Raw genomic sequence first — 21,672 nt, 5'->3', positions numbered from 1 at the left:
ATTGGTCCCTGGACTTCCTCCATCATTTTGGTGGTAGCTGTGTGCCTGATAGTGCTCTGCCAATAGCTGCTTTGAGCTTCTATCATCTTCTGTTGCTCTGATTCTGCTAGAGCCAGCAATGTTCATTAACCTCTTTTCTTTTTGCATTCTCTCTCACTTCAACCCTCTCTTCCTTCTTTCCTCACCTGTCCTCAATGAACTAAGACTTCAATACCACCTCTCTCTGGCAAGAAGCAAGATCTGTCTGCCATTGGGCTACATCCATCAAGCTTTAAAGGGTAATTTATGTGGTCCTTCTTAAGACAATGAACTCCATCATCTGAATACTCACTCTTTTTATGTGCTCTTTAGCCAGTCTTTCTCTAGTATGTAACCACTGATACTTCCACTCTTCCCTTTCTCTACTATGCTGACATAATCCCACTGGGACTGAATGTGGACATTCCACCTGAAAAGCAGGACTCTATCAGACCCTACTACACTACTTTAAAAGAAGATTAGATGGAATCATCATTTTTTCAGAATTTCCTGCAGTGAAAGAAACAAAACAAAACAAAGATTTAAAATAGAGTACAAAATTATTGATTAAATAAATGAGTATTTTTGGCTTGAGATTTTCACTGAAAAATGTAAATTGGTCAGATTCCAGTGTTAAACTTTTCTGGATCAGTTCCTAGTCCTGAGAGTAATCAGGATAATATTTTGCACTTATGTGAATTTAACTTTATGAAAGGGGAAGACTAAGAATAGGAATGTACAGTGAGATTGGTATTTTCACACTAAGGCATTACTGTACAGGAAAGTTAGTGTGCTAACTGGTTGAAATACAGTTTTACGGAACACTAGCTATTTCACCCTGCACCCCTCTTCATTACAAACTAGTGATGATGTTTAGCACTACTGTTTAGCAGTTGCTTCATAATTAGTGTATAGGCTCCAGCTGCACTAATAAATTAATGAGGGTCTAGAAACATTCCCATGCCCCAGAACCCCATCATCTATACTGCAGATTTCTTAGTGCAGTTACTTGTATGCTTTTTCCACCATGTTTCAAAGAGTTAATATTTCAAGGACTATTTTTAATATATAGCTTCCAAAATCACTCTGGAAGAAAAGAGAATTTGCCAACAGAGACATGGACCATTTGTTGTGAGGTGCCTGCTCTGGGACATTGCATTAGAGATGTGTGCACGTCTACAGGGGTATGATATAATAGGCATCACAGAAACATGGTGGGATGGCTCCTATGACTGGAGTGTTGGAATGGAAGGTTACAGGCTTTTTAGAAAAGACAGGCCTGGCAGGCAGGGAGGGGGAGTTGCCCTTTATGTTAGGGATAGGCTGGAGAGTATGGAACTCTGTCTAGGGAGAGGTGAGCAGTCCACAGAGAGTTTGTGCGTCAGGGTTAAAGGGCATATAGCTATGGGAGACATTACTGTGGGGATCTGTTACAGACTGCCTGATCAAGGAGAACCTGCGGATGAAGCCCTCCATGGACAGATAGGAAAAGCCTCACGCTCGCAGGCCCTTGTTCTCATGGGTGACTTCAACCACCCTGACATCTGTTGGAAGGATGGTACGGCCCGGCACAAGCAATCCAGGAGGTTCCTCGATTGTGTGGAAGACAACTTCCTTCTGCAAGTTATAGAGGAGCCGACAAGGAGAGGTGCCATGCTTGACCTCGTGCTCACCAACAGGGAAGGACTCATTGGAAATGTGACTCTCCAGGGCAGCCTTGGGTGCAGCAATCATGAGATGGTCGAATTTGAGATCCTCAGGACAGTGAGAAGAGCGTGCAGCAAACTCACTGCCCTGGACTTCAAAAGAGCAGACTTTGGCCTCTTCAGGTACCTGCTTAGGAAGGTTCCATGGGATACAGTCCTAGAGGGCAGAGGGGCCCAAGACTGTTGGTTGATATTCAAGGACCACCTGCTGCAAGCTCAGGAGAGTTGCATCCCAACCAGAAGGAAGTGCAGCAGAAGGGCCAGGAGACCTCCTTGGATGGATAAGGAGCTCCTGAGGAAAATTCAGTTGAAAAAAGAGGTTTATAATAAGTGGAAGCAAGGACAGGTGGCATGGGAAGAGTACAGGGATGTTGTGCGGGAAGCTAGGGACCAGGTTAGGAAAGCTAAGGCCCAGTTAGAATTAAACTTAGCTAGAGGTATTAAAGATAACAGGAAGGGATTCTACAGGTACATAGCAAATAAAAAACAGACTAGGGAGAATGTAGGCCCCCTCAGGAGGCTCTTGGGAGAACTGGATACACAGGATTTGGAGAAGGCTGAGGTTCTGAATGACTTCTTTGACTTGGTCTTCACTGGCAAAGGCTCTGACAAAAACACCCAAATCTTGAAAGGCAGGTGCAGGGACTGTGAGAATGAAGACCTTGCGCCCACTGTAGGAGAGGATCTGGTTCGAGACCATCTTAAAAATCTGAACGTGCACAAGTCCTTGGGTCCTGATGAGATCCATCCACGGGTCCTGAAGGAGCTGGCAAATGAAGTTGCGAAGCCGCTGGCCGTCATATTACAGAAATAATGGCAGTCAGGTGAAGTTCCTAACAACTGGAAAAAGGGAAATATAACCCCCATTTTCAAGAAGGGGAAAATGGATGACCCAGGGAATTACAGACCAGTCAGTCTCTCCTCTGTGCCCGGCAAAAGCTTGGAGCAGATTCTCCTGGAAGGCATGCTAAGGCACATAAAAATCAACAAGGTGCTTGGGGGCAGCCAGCATGGCTTCACTAAGGGGAAATCCTGCCTGACCAATTTGGTGGCCTTCTGTGATGGGGCTACAGAACAATGGACAGGGGTAGAGCAGTTGATGTCATCTACCTGGACTTGTGTAAAGTGTTCGACACTGTCCCACACCGCATCCTTGTCTCTAAATTGGAGAGACATCAATTTGATGGATGGACCACTCGGTGGATAAAGAACTGGCTGGATGGCCACACACAAAGAATTGTGGTCAATGGCTCAATGTCTGGCTGGAGACCAGTAACGAGTGGTGTCCCTCAGGGATAGGTGTTGGGACTGGTCTTGTTCAACATCTTTGTTGGTGACATGGACAGTGGGATTGGGTGCGCCCTCAGCAAGTTTGCCGATGACACCAAGCTGTGTGGTTCGGTTGATACCCTGGAGGGAAGAAATGCCATCCAGAGGGACCTTGACACGCTCATGAGGTGGGCTGATGCCAACCTCATGAAGTTTAACCATGCCAAGTACAAGGTCCTCCACCTGGGTCGGAGCAATCCCAGGCACAGCTACAGGTTGGGCAGAGAAGAGATTCAGAGCAGCCCTGCAGAGAAGGACTTGGGGGTGTTGGTTGATGAGAAAATGAACATGAGCTGGCTTCAGTGTGCATTTGCAGCCCAGAAAGCCAACCGTATCCTGGGCTGCATCAAGAGGAGCGTGACCAGCAGGTCGAAGGAGGTGATCCTGCCCCTCTACTCTGCTCTTGTGAGACCTCACCTGGAGTATTGTGTGCAGTTCTGGTGTCCTCAACGTAAAATGCACATGGAACTGTTGGAACAAGTGCAGAGGAGTACCACGAGGATGATCAGGGGACTGGAGCACCTCCTGTATGAAGACAGGCTGAGGAAGTTGGGGCTGTTCAGCCTGGAGAAGAGAAGGCTGTGTGGAGACCTCATAGCAGCTTTCCACTATCTGAAGGGGGCCTATAGGGATGCTGGAGAGGGACTCTTCATTAGAGACTGTAGTGACAGGACAAGGGGTAACGGGTTAAAACTCAAACAGGGGAAGTTTATGTTGGATATAAGGAGGAAATTCTTTCCTGTTAGGGTGGTGAGGCACTGGAATAGGTTGTGCAGGGAGGTTGTGAATTCTCCATCCCTGGCAGTGTTCAAGACCAGGCTGGACGAGGCCTTGGGTGATATGATTTAGTGTAAGGTGTCCCTGCCCATGGCAGGGGGGTTGGAACTAGATGATCTTAAGGTCCTTTCCAACCCTAACTATTCTATGATTCTATGTAGACAGAATCTTTTCTTTTTGCTTTTCTTTTCTCAGAGTCAATAATTCTAATAAATGCTAATTTAATAAATCAGCATAACTTTCCCTTTTAAACTACTAGCGTTCACTTCCAAAGGAAGTGTTGCAATATAGATAGTACATAGCCCTGAATAATACAAAAAAAGGACCATGAGAAAAACAGCATAGTCTAGCAGGTCAGTATAAAACTGAATCTTGGGAACTGCAAGTGCCTTCCCAAAGGAAGTGTCTTGACAGCTCCCTGTCAGTTCTGTGGTTAAAGCAGTTTCAGGCTAAAACTAAATGGTGTCATATCCCTCTTGCACAGTGAAAAGGAATAGAACTGCCTAGTTAGTTAGCTTAATCTGTCTTTTCTCTAATTTGTCTGTTTTGCATAACCACAGTATTAACCAGCAGTTCACTCCTGCTAGTCCCCAGTGCTACACAGAAGAAAAGAACCCATTTGTATGTTACAGCGTAATCGTAATATCTACTAATTTCTTCCCGTACACTGCATGCCTCTTTTGAAAGGAGATTGCTGACATTATCACCATTTTATAAATGAGGAGACTTATAGTACAGCAAAATGATTTCTCAGGAGCTGAGCATTACTGATAAAGTAAAGCCTGATATCAGTATAACTGATAAAGCAGAGAATAACATTTGGGTCTCTTAAATTCTCAGTACAGTTCACTCCCTGAAAGCTTCAGTGTTCACTTGCACCTGGGATTATAAGTGAAGTCTGCAGCAAACCTTTTTCTCCTGCATTTCTAACTTATTTATTTTCTAATTTTCTTAATGTCACCACATTCTGAAGTGAGTAATTACAAAATTACTTGATTTCCATACGTTGTGTCCACAAGGACATAGCAAGGACTTTCTAATGGTGGTGGTAGAAAATAGGGTTGACTTCAAAGAAGGGTGCTAGCACTACCCTTTTTTAAAAAAGAGTCTTATGCTGTCACGTTAGTGCTTTCACAAAATGAGACGTAAATCTCCATGGATTGAGGAAAATGTATCGTTTGGAAAAGCCCTGCAAACTTTCATCTCAGCTTCACAGCACTTCATCACATGTAAACTCTCATAGGAGCATCTGTCTATTGCTTTTCTATTTCAAGCACTTATGCCATACTCCAGTCCTGGCCATAGGTCTCCTCCTTTTCCAATAAGTGATGCTATTGTGCCGAAGGGTGAGAGAAGAGGGCTTCTTTTGTAAATTAAGGTCAGTTGTAAGACTCCTATGTTCGTTTTGTTCCTTAGAGCTAAGGTTTTCAGAGAAGTCAGAACCACATTCTTATACAAATAGTTTTCCTTGGGGTATTTTGACCTTCAGGTAGAATCTGGAAAGCTTAAGAATAAGGTAGCAAATTCCTGGCACTAAAGTGGAGGGGATTTGCCTTCTCCTCCTACCCCAAGAAAAAAAAAAAACAGACAAGAAAGACAGTATCTGGATAGTGAATTTTGCTAAAGGGAGTTTTTCATATTTCCTGTTGTCCCAGCTAGGACTACGTTTACACTTACACTGTTAACATATTTGAATATTTATTTGCTTTTCCAGTTCTCACTCTTCCCAGACTCTTTAATCTGTGCACATTAAACCTATCATAATCTACTATCTGTTTATAAGTAAGCATTTTGCTAGTTGATCTCCTCCTGCAATTAGTCATCTGTTACTTTTTTTTTTCCTTAAAGAAAGGCTAGTATCAAATTTAGAACTTTATTCCTCTTCTGTGACAAGAAGCATCCCCGCAAGATCACACTGCCTTGAAGAGGTGGACGATATCAGGCTCCTTGCCTTAAGATACTGCTACAATTAAGTATGTTTGCTATCTGGGATCTAAAAAGTGAGTGCTAGGATCTAATGAGTTTCAAAAACTAACAACTTTCTAAAGCTACTGTTCCAGAGTTCGAGGATTCCAGGTGAGAGAAACCGAGACGCAAATATAGAACTCTCGACTAGTTTATTAATATAGGAAAATATAGAGATAGTAAAGGATACAGTAAAGGATACTTCTGATGTTTGGTTATGTTACAAACCCCAAGGACCCTGGGAAGACGATCAGGAAACCAGCTCTGAGAATCATCATCACAGTGCGAGGTGACAGGCTCAACCTTAGCAGGCATCCCCGCAGAGGCCACATAGACCTTGGTGGTATGAGGTTCTGCCTCCCCTGCATTGCATGAGGCTCAGGCTTTTATACTGACAAAAATGCACACTCATTCCAATGGGGGGGCAGCCAGATGTAGGGGCAGCCTACATCAGAGGAAGTGGCCAGCAATATCTAGAAAGGTCTCTGAGGGTCGAGACTTTTCCAGGGAGTCCTAAAGAAGAACTTTCTGGGTAGGAACCAAAGCTGGACTTTCTGGGGAGCAGCTAAAGCAGGACTCTCTGGGGAGGAGCCAAAATGGACAAACAGTACTTTTCTACCTTTGTGTGTTTCACCATGGACCATTATCCATTGTCCCTGACACAGCTAGTTTTGATTTCAATGAACCAGGCTATAGATTCTTGCTACCTGGAACCAACTTCTTGTGTTTAGCTGATGATTGAAATGAACAAAGCCTTGCAGAGTCTCTGCTTAGACACAGTTTTAATGACCCCTTTTAGTTCTGTGGCAGCTCTTAGTTATTGAGTCCCAATGGCAGGTCATGGTGGTCCTTGTACATGTGGTGCTACATGTACAGAGCAGCTATGAAAAGACTCCCTCTCTTAGGCAGCAAAGCAAAGACTGAAGTAGCATCTTGCAGCTACCTGTGTTGGTTACAATTGAAGAGTCATCAATATCCCAGAGTGAAAATGTGTCTGCATTGATTTTAGGTGTGGGAACGTTAAGCAATGTCATCTGTCATAGCTGGCTGACAGTATATTTTGGAAGGGTGGGCTAGAACATGGAGGAGTGCCAAATTACTCTCACAATTTGGCAACTTCATGAAAACAATCTTGTCTTCCCTGCAAGCTAGAAAACTGAGTCTAATTACTTAACTCTTAGTAGTCTTGAACTTGGTGCTTATTCCTATGCTCAGCTGTTCTTTGACAATAACATTAATTTGAATATTTTACAAGAACATTTGAAGTTTAGATGTATATGGAGAGTTGATTGCTTTTTCCATAATTAGGATTGCAACTGTGATCTTTTATAAAGCTATTATTAATCCCAGTATTACCATAGCTGTAGCTTCCAGGACTGACTGAGTTTAGAAATTACTCAGTTTCTTTTAAAGGCTAAGATAAGCATTTATGGCAAGCTTCAGTGTAGTTAACCTGGCCAAGCTTTAGGACTGGCTATGGCCTTACTACTGTACATTTTAAAATGGAATGGCTTTACCTTTCACACCACTATCACTACCTTCCAGTTCATGAAATATTCCAGGCAGTTACATTTTCTTGGTAGCTTGTGTATATTTGTATTAGAAGAAAGCAAGTTGTAAATGATGGAAGTTATTAGTGTTCACTCTATACAGTTAACACTGTCTGAAATACAGTCTGAAAATCTACATTTCTATACACATAAGATACATGCAAAGCTATATTCTATGTAAATCCAGTTGTTTGTTTGCTGTTCATTTGGAGAGAATGTAGAGGTCTCTCTGTGTTTTATGAGTGCAAAACAAAAGAAATCGCTCTAACAGATGGTGTTATAGCTCTGTTTTTCAAGAGTTATGACCCAAGTCATAGACCCAGTTTATAGGGTTGATTATTATTTCTGCTAACAGTGCTACTTGTTTGTAATAAGATTTTACAGTGAAATAATTTCTGAACAACTTGCACACTGCAGAATTTTTTAAGCAGGTCCCTGGGAGTGATGGTGTTAGGTGGAGTATAGCACTAGGTGGTACAGAAGGAGGTGTAAGGCAATTGGTGAAACAGTTCAAGAGCTTGAAGATCATACATTTGATGATCAATAGCATTCTGTTATTCCATATATCATCCCTGATGTGTGCGTATGAAATGCCTCAACCTATTCAACAGAGTGAAGGCATTACCTCAGCTGTTGAGGCCAGTGGTGTGTTGTTCTCAGAGCCACAGGGAGAGAAGTCCATTTAAAAAGAACTTGAGACCAAACATTTCGACCATTAGAAACCATTTTAGCAACTCTATCTGGAGTTTTCCAGGAGGGTTACTTTATGACCTCTCAGCTCATTCTGAATAGCTCATCTATGTCTATGCTGAACATCTTCATTAGGATGATAAGTGTACCCAGAACCTCAAAAACATAACATTGATGTTTATGTTCCAGGTATCTCTCATTGATAGTTCTTTTCCTTACAGATTTTTGTGTGTGTGTTTGTTTGCTTTTGAAAAAGGAGCCACATCCTCACCTGTGTCCAGAGTGAAAGCTTGTGTAAGTGGTATGAACGCATAAATGCAAAGATGATCAGAAGCTCATTTATGTGGCATATTTGCATTGCTGCTCCTTTGTACAGGCCTGATCCCTCACACTGCACAGAAGGGCCTCTGCAGAGCTGAAGTTTATGCTAGCTGTGATGACAATTTCAGGCTAAGAAAGCCTGGCACTCCGCAAAGAGTCTGGCTTTTTCCTCCTGCCAGGCCTTACTATCCCAGTTACAGTCACACCAGCTTGCTGTGTGGTGTAAGTGACTGTAGGGCTCCCTTGTTGCTGGTGCTAAATATGTGCAGCTCTAAGTCAGAATGGGCTGCTTTTAGTGTCAGCTTTTGTCTCTCACTCAAGCCTGTTATGTGGAGGTAAAGACAAGCTTGCATGGACCATCTCTTCAGTTTTCTTTTTCGCTGCTCAGCAGGCACCATATCTGGGATTCTGTGCTGTATCCCACTAACATGCTGCAATTTTAACCAGTTTGAAGTGAGGGTAGACCATGTTCATTCCTATCTGCTAATTTTGAATGCTAGTGATGGTCTAATATGGCAATGAGTTCAAATGGCTGCTTTTGTGGCAGCAAAATATAATATCCATAAATGACCAAACTTGGAGCTTGGCTTAGCTGTTTGGTTTGGGGTGTTTTTTTTGGTTTCTATTTGAGTATATCTTTTTTTATTTTAAAGAAACCTTCTTCTTTCCATCCCTGGATCTTTCTACCTCTTCTCACACTTCCACAGCCCATACTGCCAATGCTGGTATTTCTTTTACAGGCACACACGATAAGGTGGTTGCAGTGAGAAATTTCTGGCAAAGAATATGATAGCTCCATTTCTAGGAGATATTTTCCACAGTGGGCAGGATGGGGAAGGTAGGGTGAGAGTGAAGTGATTGCCTGCATTGCATTCTCAGGGAACAGGAAAACTAAACATAGCCTGTTGTCTTCACCAGGAAAGCAACCTGCTGATATTAGTAAGTGTTCAGGCATGTGTGAAGTGATCTCACAACTGCCAGGTTCAGACTCAGCAAGTGCAAGGGTCATTTGCGCACTCAGAAAGAACTACTCCTTGTAGGCACATATTTTTATTTTATTTGTTCAGATTTTAGTATGTTTAAGACTAAGATGAAAATGAGGAGAAAAAAGACAAAACACTGGACTGGTTTGGTCTGCGTTTTCCTATTCCTTTCATTGCACATTTGAGAGATGGCTCTCAGAACTTGTGCGGTTTTGAATGTGGGATGTTGGACCCACAGAAGTTGGGAAGCCTGAACGCTTGTTTGAATTTTATGGCTCTGCTCCTCTCTGCCAGTACCAAGAACAGTAAACACCATACTGTTCTTATTTCTCTTCTCCTCTCTTTTCCCTTAGTGTCAAAAGTAACCTTTTTTTTTCTTTTTTTTTTCTTCTTTTTTTTTTTTTAAGGATGATTCCAGCTACAAACAAAGCCTTTGTTGTAAACAACCTTGTTTCTGGAACAGGCTATGACCTCTGTGTCCTGGCAATGTGGGATGACACAGCCACAACCCTTACTGCCACCAATATTGTGGGATGCGCTCAGTTCTTCACCAAAGAAGACTACCCTCAGTGTCAGTCGATGCACAGTCAGTTCCTGGGAGGGACCATGATTCTGATCATTGGAGGCATCATTGTGGCAACTCTGTTGGTATTCATTGTAGTTCTCATGGTCCGCTATAAGGTCTGCGGCAATTCCCAGGGCAAGATGTCCAACGTCAGCAATGTCTGCTCACAGACAAATGGAGCACAACCAGTTCAGAATGGAGTCTTGCCCCAAGTCAACCCCAAAGTGGTGGTGAGAAACGAACTTATGGAATTCAACTGTCAGTCTGCACGGAGCAGCATCTCCTCTTCCTCCAGCTCTGCAAACAGCCGTGAGTGTGATGACTATAGCCTTCAAAGTGAACAGGGCACATTGTCCAGTAAGTGGAGGCCTCCTTCCAGGTCAAAACACAATATTGACCGGCTAATGGGAGCTTTTGCCTCCCTGGAACTAAAACGTCAGAAAAAGGAGGAGATGACAGACTCAAGAACTTCCACAGTGGCCTGCCACTCGGACAAAGAGCCACTGTTGGGCCAGCCGGAGTCCAAATTTCGCAGCCTCCTCATGTTGCCTCTGGAGGGCAAAACTAAACGTAGCCATTCTTTTGACATGGGTGACTTCACCACATCTCAGTGTTGTACCTACCCAAAAAAGATAACAAACATTTGGACAAAGAGAAGCCTTTCGGTGAACGGCATGCTTTTACAGTATGATGACAATGACCTAACAGGGGTAAAAGGGACTTTCGGGAGCTCAGAGTGGGTAATGGAAAGCACAGTGTAAATATCAATGTCTCCACCCTCCTCTTCTCCCCTCGTGTTATAAAACGTGGTTTGCTGCAGGGCCATTCATTGGAAAGAGAGGGGAAGAAATGTTTTCAGTTGTACCAGCCAAAAAGATAAGTAAACAAATAAGTAACAGGGATATTAAAAGAGAAAGAAGGTCATGAAATGTGAATAGGCATGTATGGAGCCTTTCTTTTCTGGCCCCAACTAAATCATGAGTGAATGTTTCCAGGCATTTGGTAGGTTTATTTAGCATTGTTTTCCAAAAGTTATTCAGACTCCTGGTGAACCATTAAGCAAAGAAAATGAAAAGGCATTTAACAGCATAAACATAATTTAACAGGGTTTGGTTTGGTTTTGTTTTTTAAAGGGCACCTCTTTTAACCATAGAAGTACACTTCTGTGGATATAAAACTCGTGCTAGGATATATCTGGTTGTCATTGCAAGTGACTTTCTCAAAAGTGCAGGCAGGGCATCCACAGGGACAGATCAGAGCAAACTGTTTGGCATAATCTCATGGTGTTAGCTGTGACATCTGGGAAAACAATACTTGTTATTGAGTGGGCTTTTGGTTCAAATTTAATGAGTTCTCTTCTGGTTTGCCTTGTTAGTGCTTTTGAGTTGTTTTTTTCCCCACAACACAAAATATGTTTCCATGCATTTTTTGTTTTGTTTTCAGTCTCATCAAATCCCCAAGATGAAAAGAAGGATATGTACAAAGGTCAAATTTCTGATGTACTGTATAACTCACCTCCAGTGCACCCCTTTATGTCTTCAGAAAAATAAAATCTAGGGGCTAATACATTTAAAAAAATAGATAATCCTCTTTCTTCCATCTTCTTCATAGTCTCTGCTTGTCAGTGCTCAAGGCAGATTGCAGCAGCTGTTGATATCTGTAGTGGTGTTGCTGTCAAAGATAGATAGGGAAAATACCAATCAAGGTTTCCTATTAAAGGATAAATAAAGGGAAAATGAAAGTAGCTCCCATGAACTCTTCACATTATTAATACTAATGGCTTCTGGCAAAGGCCACACTGTCACTGTTCAGCTGACAGAAAAAAAAACAAAACAACACAGACTTTATTATGAAAAAAAGCTTTGTCTAGTCACCATGATATGGCTTAACTCTATCAGTAGCATCACAGGAAATGTAAGATTTTGTGTATTTCAGGGAATTGGGTATGCTCCAAATTAGCCACCAAACCCAACATAAATTTAGTTGTCTCAGAGAAGGGGTCTCCCATGTGTCCCCTGCATTACAGATGATAGCCTTTCCCCCAGTCCCCAGCATACTCCCGCTCTCCTGTCTGTCACCCTCACTAAGGTCCTTGCTAACCAAGAACAGGAGCTCTTTAGGGCTTGTAAACTGTTTCTCACATTAGGTTTTGGGATCATTGCTATGGTTGTGTAAATGCACATTGCCCACCCATTTGACATAATTTTCCTTAACAACTTTACTGTGATTTCCAGCAGTTTGGTGGCTACTGCAATTGCCCTTTCATTTATTTGTTATTTATTTGTGATCAGCTGCTGGGAACCATCCTGAAATCGCACATTGATTTTGTAAATCCTATGATTTTGTAAGAAGCGTGCGGAAAGGGTGCAAGGCACAGAGAAAATAACACATGAAAAAAATTCTATGTATATTTTTTTTAAAGGTGCAGCGATATATTGTGACATGGCTGTGTACTTTATCTTGTATTTGTCATGTTTCCTACTTGGAGTTTTAGAAAATGACATCCCTGTAATCAGAATATTTTTCCTTTATTTTCTCTTTTTATTTTTCTTTCCTACAAAATGTACAGTAAAAAACATTCCTGGGAAAAGTACTTGCTTTTCATTTATTTACTGTTCTGTGTTCTGCTTTGAAACCTAAGGAAGGAGTAGTAATTATTTTTTAAACTATCTTGGTTATTTTTAGTGTAGCCCTTGAGTTCATCATCAATATCAGTAGCATATGAAGCCATGAAATTTCAAAAGCAGTATCATATGCTGTATATTATTTTCTTTATTAAAAAGGAAAACATCTCTTTCACTTTCTCATACAAGATTAGAGGAAGTAAGCCAACAGATGCTGTTTTAAAATAATGGAGGGTAGACAAAGAGCCCAGGTAGTAAAGTCCACAATCTAACAGCTGCATTTATTACTATTAATCATGATTTTAATTCATTTAGTTTTAATGAATGAGGCTCAATCTGCATCAGCAAATTTGCAAATACTGAGCAAAACAAAACAAGACCCCAGCAATCACCTTTGGTGCTTACAGCACATCGAGGACTCAGGCACTCAGAGAGGTGGCAGAGACCAACATGGGGAGCCAGCAAGTGTACAGCCCTGAGGGAGGGATGGAGCCAGACTTGCCTGGTGGTGCCAGTTCCTATGCACCTCCTGGGTTGTGATCATCCTTCAGGTGGAACCAGCCACTGCACTGCTTACACAGCCAGCCAAGCACACCTCTGAAATTATCCTGTGTCTTCCCCTTTACCTCTTTGAAAGCTCTCATTACCTCTTTGAAGACCGCTTTGTATTTTGGGTTTCATTCTGTATCCATGACCTGATTGCTAATGCACAAGTGTAACCCCAGGGTCTTCCACATACCATCTAACCAACTCTAACTTGCCTTTATTTTATCTCTATTTTCATGTGTGGATTTCATCCAACTTACTTTTCTTTAGGCTGCTGTAGGCATTGTTCCTTGCTTCACTTCTGAGCACGACTGCATGTCAGTGGCTGGTGAAATGTTATATAGATACCTGGCTGTAATAAATATTTTCATACATCATTGAAGAGCTGAGCTAGTTCAGATGGCCTCCTTCCCTGGTCTCACAACACTCCACAGAGAAATTATACAGGACTCGAGCAACAGTGCCAACTCACATGTTAATGTGAGGTAGTGTGATGTGCAGCTGCATTAGCTGCACTTTAGATGCAAGTGTCAGGTGGAGCAGACAGTAAGGAGGACAACAAAGATCAGCAAGAGCCTTCTGAAAGAGAAGCCTGGGAAACTAAAGGTGCTACAGAATTTAAGGTGAATCCTGTGGGAATAATTAAAGACAGCTGCATATGTGTATGTTTGTAAGTTATTAAGTTGCAAGTTATTTTGTAAGTTGTAAGTTATTTTATATTGCTGCTGTAAGGTTTTTTTTTTTACATGTTTTATGATAGTGAGGTAAGCTTTTTTTTCTGAAAATATATGCCATTTGGTTGAAAGAAGAGGATATGATTCCACTGTGAAATTTTGCACAGTTAGTCCTGCTAAAAAAAAACCCACACAAATCCCAAAAATACCATCCTGGAGACTATTGAATAAGATGATGAAATGGGAATCTCTGAAATTAGTATGATGTGGATTTCATTTGATGCATGCTAGGAACCAAATGGTTGTATGAAATGAAAATAAAAATGTATGCAAATGTCGGCATATGTATATATGCATAGCAAAGCAGACCATACTATTTGCTTACAATTTATATCCTCCTTACAGGTTTCATGAATTTGAGTATATTTTTAGTTTCAAATCTCTTTTCTGAGTTTGCCAGCTCTAGAGAGCAGCAACTGATTTGTTTTCCCTTTATCCTTAGAGGAAAATCTTTTATATGTCTCCAAAAAGTACTTTGTTACCTTTGAATTAATTCATTTGTAAAGTAATGCATACGGCAAAGCAATGAAAGGTGCCTCTGCCTTGCATGAGGCAAGACTGAAAAGGTAGCTTTTCCTTTGCTAAACCTTTCCTTTGTGTTTATGTCCCACACCATGGAATTAGTCTGCTCTGGAAACAGAAGAAAATAATAGTCCAAAAGGCTCTGCTTGTTTCATTCTCACTCTTCACCCAGCAAAAATTTGCAAAGACAGATGAACAAAAGAAGCCCTTGGAGGTTTCTGAGAGAGTGCAGTAAATGTAGCAACAATTTAAACACTTTCTAACCTGGAGGCCAAGGAATAGTTCTACCTGATAGCCAAGAAAACATTTTAGTCTCTGAACAGCTTGAATGTCACATCTGTTTGCAATACTTTGTACCCATTAACCCATGGATAACCCACAGCGCACCATATGGTACATGCAACAGCCCCTTCTACTTATTACAGCCTATTTCTCTGGTACCTTTTCTCAGTGACTCTCTCTCATCTGTGTTCAGTGTTTGTAATTCAACGCTCAGGCAATTCTGGATGTGTAACAATATTCTGGATGTGGAATTAACAAGTGACGTTATTAACATCTTATATGTTTCACCTTTAAATTACCCTAAAAATGACAAGAGGATTTCTCCAAACACATTAAATTAGGTTTGGTTTTAGGCTGTAGGCCAGATAAAAACTAAATCAAAGAATACCTCAAAACTCTTGCTTTAAACATAGGAATTTTATATTTTGCAGTATGTTTTCTTTGTCCTAATTATTCCTTAATCCCCAAAGGTAGAGCATTCCCTAGCATCAGCTGTCAAAAGGCCCTATGATACAAAACAGTGCCAGGTGCTTGCTCACGGTATCACACTCCCAACAGGTGGCAAATGCCAGAGATATATATCCAGATATAGATAAATTAGCAAGTGTGTGCATTTGTATTCATGCATACACATTAATTGGAACACATGTACATGTTGTGCTTTTTAACTGTATAGTTTGTGATGTACAGATTTCCTAGTTTGGTAATAAGGGAGCATTTACAATTTTTATGAAATACTAATGAGAGAAAGAGAGAGAACAGAAACCTCCTCTTTCTAGGAAACAGATTAGTTGATAATCTGCATTTCATCGCAGCAGAGAGAATTCAGTGCTTAAAAAGGTGGTGAAAAGATTTATTCATTTCATATGACCAGCAGTCACCACATGACCTCACAGCCCACCACCTTACTGGTGGGTTGGGAGTCCTTATCCTATTCTCCATAAGGAAACAAAGAATTTCTTCCAGAATTCATATAACCCTGTGGCTATGCATGTAATACAAAACTCGTATAAAGAAAGAACCCCATCTTCCAAAAAATCATTGCACTCTACCAGGTTGTTTGGAAATGAGACAGGAAACACTCAGTATAACACCAATTTGATCCTAACAAATGAATGTCCCTGGATTTAAGGTCAGTAGAAATATCTTATTCATCTTCCTGTTTAATACAAACCATAAAATGATGGCTTTCTATTGAAGAAACCCCAGTGGAATTGTGGACCTCTGAAGTGAGGTTGTGAGGCCAGTGCAAAGCTCAGTAGCTGCATGAAAAAGCGAACAGTCCTGGGACCATTAGTATAAATGCTTTTAACAGCTTCCAGAGAGCCTTAGTTTGCAATGTGGTTGGACTGCTACAAAACATCCAAAATGACTACACAGACTCAAATGACTGAAATCTAACTGTCCACAATACACTGAGTATTGGCTAAAGGTTGACAACAGTTAGAAGTCATGAATACAAATGTGCACAAGACAGCTTTGGCTGCCACTTCCAAGCTACAATCACTGTGCTGCTGCCAGCCTTGGCCACAGAGAATCTGAAGGACAGAGCCACCTGGGTTGAGCTTCCTCAACCACCAAACATGATCTTGAATGAGCTTGAGGAACTTGTCCCTCCTTAGGGAATGTAGATCCCACCAGGACCTCAGTCCAGAAGGACCACACTTCTGCATAGATTAGTCTGTGACAGCATGAGTTTATTTGAGAGGGAAGTACCACACGTCTCAAACCTGGCTCCTTCCTCAACTCCCTTCTGCACCCCTCCTAGTTTCATTCCTCCTCAATTATTTTCATTTGATTTCAGGCAAGAGGCATTTTTTTTTTATCTACTATACACCTCAGCCCACCTGGTGCTATGAAGTAACTGCACACCACAGGAGAATGGGCATGCTAAATATGGCTGATGCATTTTCTGGCCATACCCTTTCTCAGTTACCCTGCTGCAACTTTCCTGTTTCCTAGTGACTGATGATTACAATTACAGTTGTTTGAATTATTCAGTGTAACAAGACAATCCAGATGAACTGAATTCCTTCATCACTCACATAGTGAGGACTCTCATTACTTGAGAGGCATCTGTCATCCTTCTATGATCTCCTAATAGGTGGCATGAAGCCAGTTCAATATTGGAGACCTTGTTGCCTGTTCACTCCTGATTAGTTGTAGTTAAAGGATCATAGAATCGTAGAATAGTTAGGGTTGGAAAGGACCTTAAGATCATCAAGTTCCAACCCCCCTGCCATGGGCAGGGACACCTCACACTAAACCATATCACGCAAGGCCTTGTCCAACCTGGTCTTGAACACTGCCAGGGATGGAGCATTAACAACCTCCTTGCGCAACCTATTCCAGTGCCTCACCACCCTAACAGGAAAAAATTTCCTCCTTATATCTAATCTAAACTTCTCGTGTTTAAGTTTTAACCCATTACCCCTTGTCCTGTCACTACAGTCCCTAATGAAGGAATTCAGATTCAAAGGAATTTTTCATTCAAGATGTACTGGGAACTGAAAGTTTACATAAGGATTAGCTGCAACATCAGGAGCTCTGGAAGGATTTCAGAGAGTGAAAAGAAAAAACATCCTATGCAGAGGACATGGCTCCCTAGTGAGAAATTCCTTGCCATTTGAGCATTGCTAGGATAATAATTAATACAATACTTTGCTTCCTTTTGAAATACATAAAATAATCTACTGAAGAACACTTGAAGCCTAAATTCACATTTTGCATGTTCTACACCCTGTTTTAAAGCAGTCTGACTTTCTTTCATTAGCTCTCTCCCAATAGGAAGGATCAGAATTTGCCATGCATCAGCATGTAACATCACAAAATGCCTTCTTTCCTTTCAAATGATGAACATTTAATCTGTTTAGGCCATATTAGGCGTGGACGATAACAGAATTAATCAAAAGTGAATCCATAATGGGACAGCAGAGACCGCCTGCAGAGGAAACCGATAATCCTGCCAACTTCAGGAATAGTACAGAGCATACAGTACTTCTGATGAAAACCAGTATTTCAGATCTATTCCCTCTGGACTGAAGAAAGGCTTGTGACACCCACCTTTATAAATGGGCTTCTCAGTTTTCTCCCTATTGGCCAGCTCCAGAAAATCTTCTATCAAATCCAGAGATATTAGGGACTGGCTGAACACTAGGACTTTGTCTCCAAGGGTGGCTGTTCCAGGGTGGTTTCTCCAGAACAACTGCAAACCAAACAAATTAATTGACCATAAATACACTGACTAAACAGACACGTTGGTTTGCTATTGATATCAAACTGGTGACCCAGTTTTCAAGCAGCTACAAGGTATTACTAAATCAGGTATGTTAGATTTACTGTTAATGCCACTATGTATAGGTTGTATCTGGCATTAATATGGATGACACCTGGTGAAGAGCTTCAGAATTAATCAGTAGGACATTAGATGACCTGGATCTCATTTTAGTGAGGAGAGGATCTTACACCCTTCAGATTCCTCATCCTCTCATGGATATTTTTGCGAATCTGTTCTATCTGTTTAATGAGCTAATTTCTGCATGTATTTATTTTATATATCTATAAAGCTAGAAAGAAACAGTTAATGAATTAAAACACAACAAGAAAAATAAAATTCATTAGATGATTTACTAGGAAAATGTCAATCTAAGAGCTTTAGTGGTGAATAAAATGGAAATGATGGTGTTTCCTGAACTGCACAACATGTACTCCATATACAGTCAGAGCAAGAAAATCAGCTGTAAGGCTAATATGGAGTTATAGCATGTAGTTTGCAACCCGATACTGTATAATTTCTAAAAGGGTTGTGAAATTCATGAAGGAAGAATGCAATTACTAGAGCTGGGATCAACTAATAATAATTAATCAAATTTGAAACCTAATTGGAAGGCATTTCCTGAATGTCCGTTATGGAAGGAAAAAGGATGGTACTAAATTTAAATGAGTTTTGAAATAGATAATAGCTGAGAGCGGATTTGCAATCCAGGCGTAATACTCAGTTTGCTCCTAGTCTTCAGATTACAGGAGATTTTCACGGATCGAACCCCTTTAACAGAAAAGAACCTTTTAAATCCACCTCACCATTGCCCTTCTTAGAAATGAAAGAAAGAGGCTCCTTCCACTGGGAGGAAAGAAGTCCTTAATTCATGACTTGTCAGAAGAGAAGCGCCTGCTTCAGCACCAAACCAGGTTAGTTATGGCCTTAATTTACACAGCAGCATGTTGTCCTGGTGGAAAGGACGACACCTTTAAGTAACAATGAGCAAGCATGCACTGGTAGAGTAATAAACACAGATTGAAAGGGTTAAAGCGGAAAAGGTGGTAAAGCTAAGTGCCTGCTTTAATTCCTCTGGGTATCATAATATTGGGACTCAGAAGCTGCACTTTCAATATAAAAATAACATTATTGTGGCAATTAGGACTTAATGGTTTGTGGAGAGAAGTCTGCAAGACTTTATAAAAACACCCAAATTAGTCTGTATTCAAGTTCTACTTCACTCTCACTTTTTTTCTGGCTGTACTGTCATCTTCCTCAAAGGCAGAGTTCTCTTAAAACATTGTGAAGAAATGCTAGAGGCATCAGGGCCACTTCTCAGTTTGTGTAGGATACTTCTGCCAGTTTATCTCAACTGAAGAAACTTGCCTAAGGTGCCTATGAATAAAATCACTGACCTAGAAATGCTGATTTGCTCCAGTGAGCAGGAAAAAAAAAAAACCAAAAAAAATCACTAGGTGTGTATTGACGTGGTCTCATATACACAACGTTCTGACCTGCCTTAAGTTGCATGAGACATCTAGCTTCAGTGTCTAAAAATCACTACAGCCAGCCTATGACACTTAGAAAAACATTACTCAAATGGGAGTCTTTTGAGTGAATTCAAACTCCACAAATTTTGTTAAGACCTTCCCTTGGCCCCAGAAGGAGGAGATCTCCTAGATTTCTGGGAGATAAGCTGCATTATTTACAGTTCTTCAGGATTCTTGTGGGTCCCTGCCAGGATGCCAATGGCCTGGCAGCGCTGGGCTTGGCAGAAAACACTGGAGAGAAGGTGGAAATCTTTGATGCGTGGAGGATAGGAGGCATCAAAAAGGGGGCTTGGTTTTTTGCAGTCCACTGCATGGCATAAAATGTTTAATGTTTATGAAAATGTTTCTTCAGTAGTCTTCATATATGACATGGATTCAGCACATCAAACAAACAGTGGCATAGAGAATATATAAACCTCAGGCACCAAATGAAATCGCCCTGTCTATTCCTATCTTACCATTGCACAGTTCTGATGTTGTCTGAAGACTGGATTTACACATTGTGCTCCCATAACTGGTAGCAGCAGGAAGACTACAGCTTATTTGCTTGGGCAACTTAAACTTAGAATAAGAACAGATGGAAATGAAGTATGGCATTGCATCTTTATTCATCCCTCTTCCCTTTTCTTTCACACACATACAAATTTTATGTTTCAATTTATTATGCTTCTTACCTTTGGTAGATATAAGACTGTAGTTTCTGTCTGACACTGAAAGCTCAGAGACCAGACAGGCCTGTATTGATCCACATACTGACAGTGCAGCTGTTACATTAGTTCCAAAAGAGATTTCAAACCATTCCTTTTCTTTTGGGATAGCTATTATGAAGGGTTTGTGTGAAACAAAAAATACACATATGTGCAGGTTTCTGTTTCCTGTTACTACATGTCATCACACGCCTGCAGTTGGTAGTGCTTCTGGCAGGCTCCTCACTGTAGCTCTATCAAATATCCAAGACACTGAAGGAAGGGAACAGAGAATTCTGCTGTATTCAACTAAAATTGAGTGACTTGAGATTCAGGAGTGCCTTTTAGGACAGTTGCTCCCTACTGGCTCTCCTGCTATGCAGCCATGAAGCACTTACCCAGGTTAAATTCGTTTCAGCTTCAGAATGTTTTACAGGGATACAAGTAAGAACCTGCTGTGTGTTAGGCTTGGTTTACATGATTTTCCAATTACCTTCTTCCCTTCCACACTGTGAGGCAGAAAAGTGAAATTAAAATCCATAGCAATAAACATATTGCATCAGTGTTGGGTCTCTAAATTCATACCCACCTGCAGCATTGGAATATGAATATTTAATTACTGAGTTTATCCTTTTCTCAGACACACCTTTTAACATGGTATTCTGCTCTTCATGCCATATGCTGTGTGGGAAATGTAATCTCTTAAATTGATATATACTTATACGTGTATATATATATATGGCCAAAACATTATTTTAAGTGGATGTCTGTGAAGCAGGTGGGTATTATGTATTAAATACAAAAAAATTGTACTCCCAACTTTGATCTCTAGATCAAGGGAAACAAAGCAGGTTTGTTCAACGCAATCACTTGCAAATTACTTCACAGGGCAGCAGGGAGGGTTCACTCCTAGAGCAAAGGAAAGTGGATTTGCTGAATCTTCAGGAATTTGAATGTGTTTTCACCTTAACACCTTAGCCACAAACTCTTCTTGCCATTCCTGGGACTTAGGGTTTGGAACAAGGGTTTTATTTTCCCCCCTCCAAGACAAAGATCATAAATAGACTTGTATTTTGTGTAATAGCTGACCTTACTCTGAAATTAATGACCAAAATCACAAACTAACCTGATTTCAGGTTCAAACGTGATCTCTTTGAACATAATCATCCCATAATCTTCTAGCATTGACAGACCACATGCAAAACCTAGTGTAGAGTCATATGGTTAAAAAAAAAAAAAAAAGGCAATCAATTCTCCATGGGAATGAGAGACTACTTTAATTACTGCCAATAGTATACTTTAATTTTATGAGCTGTTCAGAAATTGGATTGATAGTGACAGAATAAGTACCTGGGCTGAAGCCACTAAATTATTAGGGCTGATTTCTAGCTGAAAATGTTTCAGTAAAAGTATCGTACATTTCATTTAGGTAAACAATGGCAGGATGGACCACTCGGTGGATAAAGAACTGGCTGGATGGCCACACACAAAGAGTTGTGGTCAATGGCTCAATATCCGGCTGGAGACCAGTAATGAGTGGGGTCCCTCAGGGATCGGTGTTGAGACCA

General features: G+C 41.0%; 1 protein-coding gene across 2 annotated transcripts in view; it reads left to right on the top strand.

Moving 5' to 3' along the window:
- Positions 1-21,672, top strand: part of LRFN2 (leucine rich repeat and fibronectin type III domain containing 2) — a 225,679-nt gene that overhangs the window by 157,880 nt on the left and 46,127 nt on the right. The window contains exon 4 of one of the 2 annotated variants that reach the window (XM_057429996.1): positions 9,747-11,723. The exons of the other annotated variant lie outside the window; for it this stretch is intronic. Coding sequence (XP_057285979.1) covers positions 9,747-10,665 — 919 coding nt within the window. The 3' untranslated portion in view covers positions 10,666-11,723. Of the gene's footprint in view, positions 1-9,746; positions 11,724-21,672 lie in introns of those variants that run through there. 2 annotated transcript variants of the gene reach the window in all.

The sequence above is a fragment of the Pezoporus wallicus genome, unplaced genomic scaffold (assembly GCF_028554395.1).
Source record: "Pezoporus wallicus isolate ANWC-B61680 ecotype Strahan unplaced genomic scaffold, APGP_CSIRO_Pwel_v1 contig_5353, whole genome shotgun sequence".
Lineage (NCBI taxonomy): Eukaryota > Metazoa > Chordata > Aves > Psittaciformes > Psittacidae > Pezoporus > Pezoporus wallicus.
The sequence above is the reverse complement of the archived record's forward strand: the minus strand, read 5'-3'. Positions and strand labels throughout refer to the sequence as shown.